General features: G+C 40.1%; 1 protein-coding gene across 1 annotated transcript in view; it reads right to left on the bottom strand.

Moving 5' to 3' along the window:
- The window catches only part of ANO6 (anoctamin 6), a 77852-nt gene that overhangs the window by 14239 nt on the left and 49316 nt on the right, over positions 1-14297 (bottom strand). Inside the window, exons 9-12 of the mRNA XM_063133976.1 lie at positions 13539-13644; positions 11809-11869; positions 7782-7927; positions 3181-3258 (exon numbers count right to left, since the gene is read on the bottom strand). Of these exons, the coding sequence (XP_062990046.1) occupies positions 3181-3258; positions 7782-7927; positions 11809-11869; positions 13539-13644 (391 nt within the window). The remainder of the gene's footprint in view (positions 1-3180; positions 3259-7781; positions 7928-11808; positions 11870-13538; positions 13645-14297) is intronic.

Consider the following 14297-nt stretch of genomic DNA (forward strand, 5'->3'; position numbering starts at 1 on the left):
TCTTCATGGAAAAGTCTTGAAGTGATGGGAGAGGCACTCAGGATAGCATCTTGATGTTCCTTCTAAGTAGTGCATGTTATAGGAGAAAATGGACTCTGCCTTCCCTCCTAATACAGCTGCATTAAAAACCAGATGCTCTGTGGAATGCAAACAAGTGCTGGATATTTTAAACATGTTTAATGTGCAAAATTATGCATGTTTAGACAGAAAAAAGGTCCTATAACTCCCAGCATTCCCCTGGCAAGCATGGAAAAAGTCCTGCAACTCCTAGCATTACCATGTTGGGAATTGGATGACTTTTTTTCTGTCTAAATATGCATAAGATTGTGCCCTAAATAATATGGTTTCTCCAGCTTTGCTCGGGGCCAAACTAAAGTTGATAGGAGCAACCACAGGATGTCTGCTCTGCTCTATTATTATTATTATTATTATTATTATTATTATTATTATTATTATTATTTGTATGCCGCCCCATAGATCAAGCTCTCTGGGCACTTTATTGTATTCATAAAAATACAAAATACAACATAAGAGCTTTGGCTGTGGGGCCGTATATAAATATAATAAAATAAATAAATAATTAATAAAAATAGTTTAATTTTTTAACACAAAATTAAGACAACTTAAGCAGCTAAAAACAATTTAAATGAAAAATATTTTTCCTAATCGACTTGTTCTAAAAAAGCCAACATAGATGCTTCATTATAATATATCATTAAATGCCTGGAATAGGGAGTGGTCTTTACCAAGCTCTGAAAAGATGGCAGTGTTGGTGCCAGATGGGCCTCAATGGAGAGCCCATGGAAGGCCCTCTGTCTTGTTGCCTTCTTCCAAGCCCCTCTATGTTCAGGTCAGGAGAGGCATTCCATCAGATACTGTGGTCCCAAGAAGAGTTGGGTTTTTTGTTTTGTTTGTAATTTTTGCACGAAAAGAGCATGCAGATGAGGGAAGCTAAGTCCACCCTGTCACCTGGCCTTACATTTCACTAAAGAGCTGGTTCAGAATCTCTTCATTGCTGCCAGAATTTTGGTTGCCAGAAACTGGAGGAGTAATGCTATCCTCACACTAAAAGTATGGTTGTGCAAAGTCTGGAAGGTAGCAGAAATGACTAAGTTAACCGAATATGCTCGTTTAAGTGATGCCAGTCCAAAGACAGTTAATTTTTCAATGCCTGGCATGATTTCACTGTCTATATGAGAGAAAGATATAATTTAGGCATTGACAGATATAACTGTTTCTCCCTGTTACAGCCTGAGCAAAGGGGAAGCTTGCCAGTGTACTATAACCTCTGTGATTGGTGTATTCTTGTCAATTTCCAAATCTATTGATGTTAAATGCCATTGTGGGTTGTTGTTGTTGTTGTTGTTGTTGTTGTTATTATTATTATTAAAACCAACCCACATCCTGGTTTTTGTGGACTCTCACTTAAAGATCTTCAATCAGAAATAAATTAAATATGTAAAGATTTTGATTAGATTGCAATGAACTCCTACAGTTAAACTCTAGTGATATTCTAGTAGATGAGAATTCCCAGCTGTTCTATTTTGGTTTCTGCATATGAAACATATAAGTATAATATGTGAAAATGTATATTCGTAAATTATTAACCTAGAGAAGTGATATCTTATTGATTGTAGTATGTATTCTCTTACTGATTGTTTATACAGTATGTATTGTACTGCTCTCATGGTATGTATAATTCAAAATAATAAAAATTTAAAAAACTGAAAAAACCTTTGTCCATATTTGAGTTTCTGTGCTACAAAACCTGTTCCTTGTTAAACTAAGTGAATTTTAACTCCCAAAATTGTCCTAAAGTACTTTTAGATTAATAGAAAAAACTTGGCATCAATGCCCACAATGCTCAGGGACCTATAAGATATTAAGGTCTTTATGTTTTTTGAAACTGCTTCCACAATGTTACATTTTTTTCATGGCTGGCTAGAGTTCTTTTAACTTTTACTTTAATTAAAGCAGAAACATGGTGAAGATTAAAGGACACCGAGCTCTGCTCTGCTAGCAGAAATGAAAAAGCTAAAAAAGACCCATTCATCTGTAACATGACATTGAACCACATGACTGGAGCAACAAGTATGAAAAAAAAAAGTAGAAAGGAGGGTAATTTATCTTCAAAATAGCTCACTTTGCTTTCATGGCATGGAACAAGGCATTTAATCAAAATGCAGTGTAAGGAAACAAGAATCTATATTTTTAAGCAAAGGCCTCAAAGTTCAAAAGGAATTTGTTTAAGAACAGATTTGCATAACAAGTATCTACTTTGCATAAGCAAATATTCATTGAATAAATAGTTTACATACTATTCTGACCTAGCCACTGTGCTCTGTGTCAAAAACAAGGATTGAATTTAGTATCACTACATGTGTGTTTTCCATCAAGTGGAAGACATGGGCAATCCCAGTAATGTGACCCCTTTTATAAAAGCAGCTAAAATACATTTTGCTGCACATACCTGTTACATTTAGCCATGCCCTAAAGCATTTCAAAACATACCTTTAAAATTTGACCTGTGAAAATCCCACAGAATCCAAGAAATTAAGCTGAGAAACCTGATATACAAGATATGTCAAGAAGTGAGAAGGGGCTTCAGAAGCTGCGGGTTCAGAAGCTGGGGATCAAGCAGTCAGAAATCCAGAAATATTAACATCAGGAGGAAATACAGCTGTGCAAAGATGCCTGGAATTCAATGCAGGATAGCAGAAGGAAACAGGAAATGGGGGAAGGAAAGAGAGCAAGTCTGGAAAAAGAAAGAAAGATGTTGCACTGTCATAGGAAAAAAAATAGAGTAGGAATCCTATAAGCCAGTTTAAACGTAGAGGTGCTTACATGACACAATCCTCTCATTTCATTATATTCTCTTAAAATACATATGGAAGACAGCTTGTTTTCAGAGTGCTCCTAGGCCCAAAATACCCCTCTTTTTTGAAAGATTCAGAATGGTAGGCTTGTAATCCTTCTCTCTGATGCTAGATTTCCATGTTCAGGAAAATATGGGAGGGGGGCTTTCCAAGCGGCAGAATCCTATGCCATTCTGAGGCAATACAGCAATGAGAGAGAACTGTGCCTATGGCTTAGGCAAGGCCATATCACTTTGTTCTTTTATGACATCTATCATGCTACTGAAGCTAAATAAATGCTAAGTAATAGTAGTAGTAATTTTACCCAGAATAAGACAGCACTTGTACAGAAGGTAATCCTTATACACTTTCCACAGGCTGTGTATGGGACGTGCTCTTCTTGCTGTGAAGAAAGTTGATTGAGAATGAATTATTTGGAAATCCAACGTCAAATGCACACACACACACATACACATACACACACACACACACACACAGATAACCCATTTAATACTTGGTCTTTAGGAAAGCCAGTTCGGGTTTCTGATTCGTTTCCAGACTAGATTCCTTTATCTTTCGTGCTGGCTAGTCATTCTTTTAGGTTAAAAATGTCACCCCTGCTGAGTCTAATATTGAGAGGCTTAGTGGCTTCCCACATTACAATTTCAAATCCAAAGGCTAGGATCCAAAGAACCATACTGCTCATTCCAAACCCCCTACGCGAATGGGTTTCTTAAATAGCACCCCCCCTCATGTCATATAGAAACTAGGGCTGTGCTCTGCTCCGATTCGGATTGCGAATCTGGAGTGACTTTATCTGCCTCTGCCAAAGGCGGATCTGAATCGGGTCAGGGGAGCTGCGGATCGAGGTGAAGTGGTTCGCCTCCATCCGGAGCTCTGAATGCAGGTAAGTGGTGGGGGGAGGGAGCTCACCTGGCGCTGCTGGCGCCGCCACAGTCAGTGCGGCAATGGCGGCGGAGCCAGGTAAGGGGGGAGGGGGGCGTACTGTGTCTGTAGCGGTCCATCGCAGGCTTCAACTGAGGCCTGGGCCTCAGTTGAAGCCTGCGACGGAGGCAGGTAAGTGGGGGGCATACCTGCCTCTGCTGCTGCCTCCGCAGTCCATACAGCAATGGCAGTAGAGCCAAGTAAGGGGGCAGGGGGGCTTATTCAGCCCCCATTTTACCCCCTTCCCCACTTACCTGCCTCCATTGTCCACCACGGAGGCAAGTAAGTAGGGAAGGGGAGGGCAAAATCTCAATCTGCCCCTCCGGATCTCGCTCCACAGAGCGGAGCGGGGGAGGCTCGGATCGACCCGAAGCAGATTGGCCTGATCCGAAAGTTGCGGATTGGGCCACGAAGTGGTTTGTGGGGTCTGTGCACAGCCCTAATAGAAATGTCTGTTAAAATTGAGTGACCTTTCAAAAGCAGTTTCTGATATGTCATGGAGATCTGCTCTTCAAAGAAAATAACAATACGAACATCTCACTGGGCGTCCCCAAGCCCACGGCCTGCATGCCTCAAGTAATGCATTGGATTCTTGCCAGAGATACTTGTATTTTTTAATGTGAGAATGCCTGTGTAACTTTGCTTTTTGAGGCACAATACATATCTCTGAAAAGAGAAGTGGGAATCAGCTAAATACACATTTGTGTAAGTACACATTTGTGAAACCATTTCCAAATTACAAAATGCCCACCATTGCACACAGTTGAGGAGCTCTACGTATTAAATCAGGAATGCAGAACGTTCAAACTGTCTACCTAATCTGGCCCTTGGAGGTTCCACATCCACTCTGTTGATCCTCCTTAAGTTCCTCCAATAGGCAGGACTTGGGATGTGGGCAGGGTGGGGATGCGGGCAATGAATGGTCAGTGCTGTGGAAGAAGGTCTCTTCCCAGTGTGGGCTGAGTCCTTTTGCATGGTACACACCATCTCCGTGTGGTCAGCACACTTCAAATTTGTTTGGCATGATGTTGTGTACGAAGCAGCCCTCAGAGTATATTCCTAATCACATGTACTTGGAAGTAATCCAAGTAATGGGGCTTCTTTCCAGGTAAGTTTGCTTAGAACAGTAGCCTTAGTTAAAGGACTCTTGTGAATCAGAACTAAAAGGTGCTTCTTTATGTCAAAGAAAAAGCTAACAATATGAAAGGAGTATAGAACAATTCCTTTTGCTGAAATCATGGAGACAGTAATGCTTTTGCTTTTGCTTGAAAAATGCTCAAAATCATGCAGCTTCAAAATCTAAACACTAAAATTAGCTATTGTTTAACACAAGATGCAAACATCATAGATTCATTCAAATCCATCATTAACTGACTTAAAAGGGAAGTAGATTATACTTGCAGTGTAATATGAAATAGTTATTTGATCACCATAGTGAGGGCAAAAAGGTATTGTCTTCTAGGTGAAATTGGTAGGTAATGCTTTCAAATGTTATTATAAAAACATTAAAGAATCAGCAACAAAGCCCTCATAGTGAGAAAAATATATTCATTGCTTTTCAACACCAAATCCAAAAAATAGAGGAGGTGGGGGAAAGAAAGATTTTTCAAATGGCTGGATCTAGTTTTTCATACAAAGAATATTGCATATTAATAAACTGCATTTTGGCATCCACTATGTTCATGAAGATGATCTTGGGCACAAATTAACTGTGATATGATAGATTTCCAATATAGCCCTCACAGATAAGGATATTCTTGACATACCAGAATACAGAATGAAAAAAGATACAGCAAATTCAGGTGAGGCATTTAATTAGGTCAACTCTACAACTTGTCTCTAATAATTTATTTTATCTCTCAATGATTGACCAAATGACTGATTGCAAGTGCATAGATATTATTATAGACATCAACTATCATTCAATGGAGGGTGGAAACCCTTTCAAATGTTAGCATCTAAATTATACTTTACCTTCATTAAAAAATAATAAAAGGAAACAATTTCTTAACAAAAGTCTATGTTGCTTGCTGTCCCTTGGCCAAATACATTCAGCTAATTCTGACAACTCAACCAGCTTCAAAACTTTTACCACCCATTCTTTCAAAGGGCAGTTTGATCACTCTATTTCCTGGCAACTAATATCTTTGCTGCTGACAACAAATTATTAAAGTCCTACATAGACTTAGCCCTGAATATGTCAGAGAACTTTAAGATGGCCGTGTGTCCTATTTTTTTATAGGACAGTCCTCCTTTTGAAGGCTTCTCAGAGGACTGTCTTCTGTTTGATGGGGTGTCCATTCCTGGTCTGTTTTAAAGATAAAGAACCAGAAGGGAACACTGCAACTTGAAATTGCCTGAACAGCAGACTCAACAGCACACTGAGCAAGGCACACAGGCTGCCTAATCATAATTTCCCTCACTATGGTGTGATCTATTTAAATTATCATAATTATTTCTAAGTGCACATATAATGTAGCATATGGAAATTTCATGGACATCAATGCCCTCATTTTGGGTGTTGCTTTTCCTCTTTTTTTGAGGGGTGAGTGGGTGGGTGGGGGGAGGCCACCCTAGGGAATCCCTTTCTCCTATATCCCTCCCATAGGGTTTAAGATTTGCCAATGAGGTCCTGCACATGTAACCAAAATGTAACAAAGCTAGGGCCGTAGCTAGTGATAAGGCACATATTTTGTATGCTAAAGGTCTCAGGTTTAATCCCTGGCATCTCCAAGAAAGGTCAGGGGAAAACCCTGTCTGAAATCTTGGAGAAATGCTGCCAGTCAGGGGACCCAGTACTCAGCTAAATGGATCAATGGTCAGATTTGTATAAGGCAGCTTCCTATCATTTTGTTCTGATGGTAGAAATTCTCTCCTGGTTTAAAAGACTATCTTGTTACATTCCTTTAATTCTCAGTAATTCTGTGTAATAATCCAATTCACAGATACTTTTTCAATTACAGAAAGTTGCCCGCCTCTAAATTGGTGATAATCAAGTGCCAGCAGAGACAAAGATGACCCTATTATACTGACTTATAGCACCTAGATGCCCAATCTGACTTCTATGATGACCTTTTCAGAATTTTATTTTTATATCTTTATGTTTTGGACATTCATAAGGATTATACTGTTGAAGACTGAGGCCTTAGCTAGACCTAAGGTTTATCTTGGGATCGTCCCGGGGTCATCCCTGTTCATGTAAATGACACACAGGACATCCCAGGAGCAGGCAGGGATGACCCCGGGACGATCCCGGGATAAACCTTAGGTCTAGCTAAGGCCCGAGACTGAATAACAGGAACTGGAATCCTCATAAGGCTATAAAAAGTAACTGGCAACTGGGTTTAAACTCAATTCTCCAACTTTCCCATTGAGATTTTCCCCAGTCCTTCTACCTAAGAACATTGAAGTTGGAGACTTATGTGTGTGTGTGTGGGGTGGGCTGTGCACACACGTGTGTATATATACACATATTATATGCAGAGTATATGCACTCTATTGCCAGATGATGGGTAGTATCCAATAAAGGCTGTGCACAAGTGACCAGCCCACTGGACCCAGTCTGTGTGCACCCAGCCCAGTTCCATGCACAGCCATGATATAGCACCTCTGGGGGCAAGTGCTGACACACTTGCTTCCAGAAACAAGTGCTGACACTGGTTTCTGGAAGGGGTGTGACTTGCCTCTTCCAGAAATTAGTATTTCTTTTGTGTTGGGCTTGTCTCTGGAAGTGCTACATCAGGGTCGTGTATGGACTGGGGCCTGGTGGAGCTGGCTGTACACATGGCTATATTGGTTACTAGCCTATGACACCGTCTCCATAGTAGCTATGTATCATTTGTGCTGCTACACATCTCTTTAATATACATCTTTAGCCACTGAGAAAGAAGGGATAAAAGGGCAGAGTATTTAGAGTTTTTCATATAATATTTCCAACAAAACAATTAAAAAAATTAAAATGCAATTAAAAAAAAATCTTACCTGTGTGATTTCATTCACTACTACATGATGGCATCTTGCTTCATACTCTGGACGTACTTGTTCTTCTTGCTCTAAGAACTCAACAGTGTCCCATTCATATTCCAGCTCAGCCTGCCGTCGATTCCAAAACTCCAGAAACAAAGTAACTGTCCAAAAGATAAAACAGGGAGAACTAGAGCAATGTTCAAGAGTTATTAGTGTTTTTTTCTCATTCTATGCAGAACCCCAAATCCATGACCTAAAATATAGCCAAAACTCTCCTGCAGATGCATATTGCAGAGGAAGATTACTATGACCCTGTTCAGAAGACAGGCTAAGCCATGGTGGTTATGCATTTTGAGCTAAACATTGTAGTTCAGCATGTGAACCGTTCCTAACCATGGTAGCTACATTACCATTGTTTAAACACACTCACTAACCCCTTGCTGCAAAAGGGTTAGCAACCTCACTATAGCATAGTGTGTTGTTTGAACAGGCCCTATAAGACTTATAGTATATGCTGTCTTTCAGGGACACTTGTCTCCTGGTGCTGATTTTTTTCATCAAGAATCCCCTGATAAGCTTCTGACAAACCCTGAACTGGGATACAGTTTGCCTAGAGACTTGGTACTTGAGAATAATATGTACTTTAACAATAAGGACTTATAACAAAAGGCACACAACTATACTAGGGAAAATACGAGTTTCCTATAACATCTATCAAAGTGACCGTTCATCACTTAGTAAAAGAACTAAGTCTTTTATATATGAATATTTGTAATATACAGCAAAGCACCTCTAAAGCAGTGATGGATAATGTGGTTTTTTTTTTTGCTGGCTGCATGTTGGCCCAATATACTTCTATGTGTGGCATCCAATCTCTAGAATTTCAGTTTTGATTATAAGCTGCATTGCCAATGTAAAACTGCTGACTCCTTAACTATGGTTGAAAAATCGGAGCAAGGATGTGGGATTACACACCCACCCCACTCTGGCACACAGTGCCACTGTTGGTCTTAATTATGGTTGGCACTTAACCAAGTCACAGTTTGCTGTTAATAAGGATTTGAAACTCACAGAACCCATGCTATCTCTTTGAACTTAGCAATGGGAAACAATGCACTAAAATAACGATGACTGTCAAGTTTTGGTTATTGAAAGACACTGTGTTCAGTGAAACTACTACTGTTATGCAGAAGTTCAAAACTAATCTGTTGTTTAGTGCCAGACAGCCACTAAATCCTTTTAAGCAGTTGATGGATGGTGACCCACAGGTACTTAAGTAACAATGCAGTCCTATACACATCTACTCAGAGTTCAGCAGGATTTAGCCCCAAGTAAGAGTGTACAGGATTGCAGACTAAGGACTTTGCTAGACCTACCTTAAAATCCGGTGGTGAGGAGGGACCAGCCCGTGCTAGAAGTAGCGCGGGCTGTCGCTCCTTTCAACACATCAGATGTGACAGAGTAAAGGAAAGCCCTGTCGCGTCTTCCATTTTGTTCGAGCCTTAAAGGGCTGGGTTTTTTTAAATTAAAAACAGGGTTCCCCGCCCCCCTGGCCATGATTTCCCCACCCTGGCCACGATTCCCCCCCCCGTGATCTCCAGTTTCCCCCCCATCCTCCATGGCTCCAATTCCCCCCATCCCCCATGGCTCTGATTCCCCCCATCTCCCCCCCATGCCCTGATGGCCACAGCACTCCTGTGGAGTGCTGCGGGCCATCTGCCGCTTTTCCTCGCTACTCACGAGTAATTGTGGTAGCCGGGACACGCCCGCGGTCTCAGGCTCAGCCCAAGACCACAGGAAATACCGGGCCACAAGCGGTGCCAGTTACCCCGGGGTCAAGGAGGTTTGACCCCTGCCTGAACCCAGGATCCCCTGTGTGTCATCTGGACGCACAGGGACAAGCCTGGGCCTCGCACCGGGCTAACCCCTCGTCTAGCAAAGGCCTAAGTTATGGTTCAATTACTGAAATGATCATTACTCAAACATATTTAGGAATTGTGCATTATTCATTATTCATTACTGAAAAAGCTTTAAATTATATTTAATATAAATATTTTAGAAAACAAGTAGTTTGGTCCTTTTTAATGTTATGTATTGGAAACTAAGCTGTATTTAATGTTAAAAGCATGTTTGTTCATGTCAATTTGCAATGTTTGGCTAAAATGTTACAACAAGACCTTTTTGTATATTAACCTTTCCACAGTGCTAATGGTAGTCTAAATGTTTCTTCACATGCTGTGCAATTAGATTTCAATATAGCATTAGTTCTAATCACAAGCTTGTAAGTATACTGATTAAATCAGAGTGGTTAATGCTAGCTATAGTGACCTTGTAAATGGCATCAATTCAGTGAACAGCTTTCTGGGTAAACAACTTTACTTTGACCACTGAATACAACATCACTCAGTCAATGGGAATATTTTGGTTAATAAATTATTGATCTTGCCACGAGATGTCCCTATTGCTTATTAGTGTTGCATACCTAGCATATAAACTACTAAAATGAGGAAAGGAGAAAGCATGGTAGTATTTATAACCCCCTAGACATTTTCTCTGCCACACAGAAGCTGCCTTCTTGATGTGATGGTATATTACATGCAGTGTCTTTTTATAAAAATGGGAGAGCATTAAAACATATGTTACCTCCACCTCGAATGGTATAGTCAAATAGTTTATCACTCATTCTACTACCCCGTTCTGCATAATGTATAAATGACTCTACATCCTTTTGGAATGTGACATCAAAACACTCCAAAAGGATTCATTCATTCAGGTACAAATAAACGGGGGGAATTGATAGGGGTTGCAGCTGCTGATGTTGCCTATGGCCAGTATGCATTCAAGTGTCTCATTTTCACCAAGCTTAAGTGTAAACCAACTGAATGTGCATATGATTCTCTACATGCAGTCTAGGACCCTGGAAAATGCAGCAGACTATGGACATGCTTGTGCCCAGAGCTTCATGCTCTGTACAAAAGATAAAAGGGTGATGGAATATTTGAAATTTGCCCCAGTGTATATGTTTAAAATCCCCCACTGAGAGTGGGAAATACATCAACTGCCACATACAGCAGCAACATAGCGAAAGTGGCATATGACCTGGAACATAGAAAGCCAGTGTGGTGGAGTGGTTAGAGTGTTGGACTAGGACTTGGGAGATTTGTGTACTAGTCCTGTATTGTCCATGAAACTCACTGGATGACTTTGGACCTGTTGCTTTCCCCCACCATTCAAATCATACTACTTCATTGCTTAAAAAATAAAAGGAAAAAGGATCATCATCAGTTTTCCACAAACCCACAGTCACCTCTGTATATCATATTCTCCATCCTGTCCTCATGGTTTATCTGCTTTGGGAGAATGAGAATTTCACTTGTACTTTCTGCCTCCTTAGGGAAGATGTGGCATTAAGGCTTGTGAGCCTTAACTCTCAATTTTCCTACTTTTTGGTGCTTTGTTGAAAGCTCTAGAGCCTTAACATTTTTTTGTAAACCGTAGTTTTTTGTTTGTTTAATGAATATATATGAGAGTCTGCTATCTTGCTATATCATTCAGCAGCAGCTGTAGTCCTTTACAAAGGAAAAAAGAAGAAGCAAACATCAGCAATGCTACCCCCACCAACTGCAACAATGCTCTGCCATTTGGTATACTGTTCCTTTCTTTTCTTTAAAAATAATAATGGGAAGGATATTCACTCTTTATCTTCTGTGAGCATAGTTGTGATTACAGGGAGGGATTACCATAGGAATCTTTTTTCTCACCTCCTATTCCTGGCATACTGCTGAGGGACAACTAGGAAAGGTAAAGAGGTTTATCTGAGTGTTATGCTGGTCATTTCCTGTATGCAGAGCTATGCTGGGCAGGGCAATGAATCAGTTTCCTCCTCATCTAAATAAGCACATAGGGAGATTTTGTGATGTCTGTAGATAATCTTCGTGCACAATTCTATACTACACCATTGCTGCAAAATATAAGCGATGTTATAAACATAGCCATTAGGCTCTGCTTTGATTTGCATTAAACAAATAATATATTAGCTTACCCCAGATTCCCATAAATACCGCAAACACCAGTGTTCCAAAGCTATCAAATATGCATAGTTTCTGGAAAACAGTAAGGGGAAACATAGCTTCATGTATAATGCTTATCTTTCCACACAGAAAAATAACATCCTCGTTGCTGCAGTTGTTGTACACAGCCTGATTCCTTGAGGGTACTCATGTACTGAAACAGTTTTCATGTGCAGATCTTCTCTTATGTTATGCACCTATGGCTCTGCGCTTGATCTTCTTGGTCCGTGCACAAAGTGCCAAACAGACAGTGTTCATTATCAGTTTTATCTTCTTGCCCCACAGCTGATGAGCTGAAGGTTCTGACCATCTGTTTGCTAGGGGGAAGAAAGTGGTTATCAACTGGCAACAATAGATATGATGCTTGCTGCTGTAGGAGAAGCCATCTGGATAAGGGACTCTTGAGTTTTATGGTTAAAGAAACTTCCCATTTTCTAGTGTTCCACCAAGTTTTATAAATCAGAAAAATGTAACACCAATCCAGTGCTGTATTATTAAAAACATGACCAAATATGTTATGCATGGGATTAAAAGGGGACACCACTACGTACCATTCTGAAAAGAGAGGCAATATGTCGATGTTAGGAATGTGAAATGCATACATTAAAAAGCAGAGCAAACGAAAAACAAGGATGCATATAAACTGCTGCAGGCTGGAACAATATGTTCCTTGTGTGATGGCAGGCAACTGTCAGATGGTAATGTGATTGTGAAAATTAATATCATAGATAAGCTATTCCAGCTGTTGCATTCTTATCATTAAACAAAGATCCACTAATGGAAGGCAAACGATAATGTGATAAGCTTATCATGCAAAAAGTGTGATAAGTCTTGGTCTACTTAATAATACATAGACTTTTTGAATGCTTTCAGCCTCTGATCTATTCCCCCCCTCCCACACACAGATTTACCCTTTCCATATCCCTTATATTATTGTTCTAATGGAAATCTTAAAATAAGGAGAAAGGATATGCTAGCTCAGTGCTGCTCTATTTATGAAGGAGAAGAAAGTAGTTTTAAGCCAAAGCCAGGCTTGCCAAATAACATAAGACAATTGCTGTCTCTTTGGACACAATTGTGCAGGACAAGGCCACAGATATAGTGCAGCAGTTCAAGTTAACGGAGTGTCAATTTTGTCATGGCTACTTCATTAAGACTAAACTGAGCAGCACATGGAATACAGAAATATCATGTGGGAGATGTTGGCCTGGAAGAATTTTGATCGCTGAGGATGGTGAGTGGGAGGCAGTGGCGCGGGGAGGGGGGGACATTCTTTTTGCCCAGAAACAGTGCTGCTTGTAACCCCTTAGAGGTATTTTTAAGTATAGTAAGTGGTATATACATTTATTAAATAAATAATAATTAAATCCTTCTCAGCCTTTACATTTATAAATAAGCAGATAGTCTCAAAATACCATTTGCAGTGTTACACATCCAGACTCTTTCAATAGTTAAGGAACCTTTCCTCAAGTTTGATTTACTCAAAACTGCCCAACAACCCCCCCATGGTATACTAAGAACTATAATCAGCAAGTTGCATTTACCCCATTTCTCTTCACAATGATCTTGGTGTATTGTAATATTATATAGAGTCCTTCCTTTCTGCTGCTTGTATTTTAACTTTATTTCAAAATAAAACATGAAGCCACAAAAAAAGAAAAAAGAATGCATTTCCTTATGCTGCCAAAGGAAATGCTGTTACCTTGGATGATTCGCAGGTGATTGTGAGGTTCCAGTATGGACACTCTTTATCACATTGTGGGCACATGATGATGTTACCTCCTATGTTAGGGTCACAGACTTCTTGGCTAAAAATAGAAAAGAATCCATTTCACATATTATGTAATTCAGCGAACAAGTTGCTAAATCCACCACTTTCAAAAACTATTGTTCTTCCTTGCTATATTCCTTTAGACTAAAAGCAGACATTACTTTAAAGACCTACCCAGCAACTGGGTCTTTTTACTCTGAATCACTATTTGGCATTGGAAATTGCAGGCATGGGCCCCCCAATCCAGATCCAGAGTACAGCAAGGGGGCCAGGATTAAAGCCCCTATCCTCACTCTATGGTCCAGATTCAGGTTGGGTACCTCCTGTTTAATCTACAGTAAAAGTGGGGCGGGGGATGTCTTTAAAGTAATGTCTGCTTTGGCCCTAAGATTTCACTTCATAATCACTTCAACAGGGCCAAACACATTTTACACCTAACAGGTGCTTTTGCTCCAATGGCCCCTTTTTAAACAGGGAAATAAAGTTTTGGAAGATCGAGCAGGAAAAGCAGTTGAGTGGAAGGAAGTGGTCCTTCACACCTTCACCATGCAGTGTTACTCTGTCCCAAGTTACAACCCCTCAAGTGGCTATTTCCACTTGGGTTCCAAACGCATGTTTGGTGTCAGATATATGAACTAGAGAAACTAATTTTCTATTGCTCTTGGACTGTCATCCTAAAACCCCTTGTCT

Source organism: Elgaria multicarinata, chromosome 9, assembly GCF_023053635.1.
Source record: "Elgaria multicarinata webbii isolate HBS135686 ecotype San Diego chromosome 9, rElgMul1.1.pri, whole genome shotgun sequence".
NCBI lineage: Eukaryota > Metazoa > Chordata > Lepidosauria > Squamata > Anguidae > Elgaria > Elgaria multicarinata.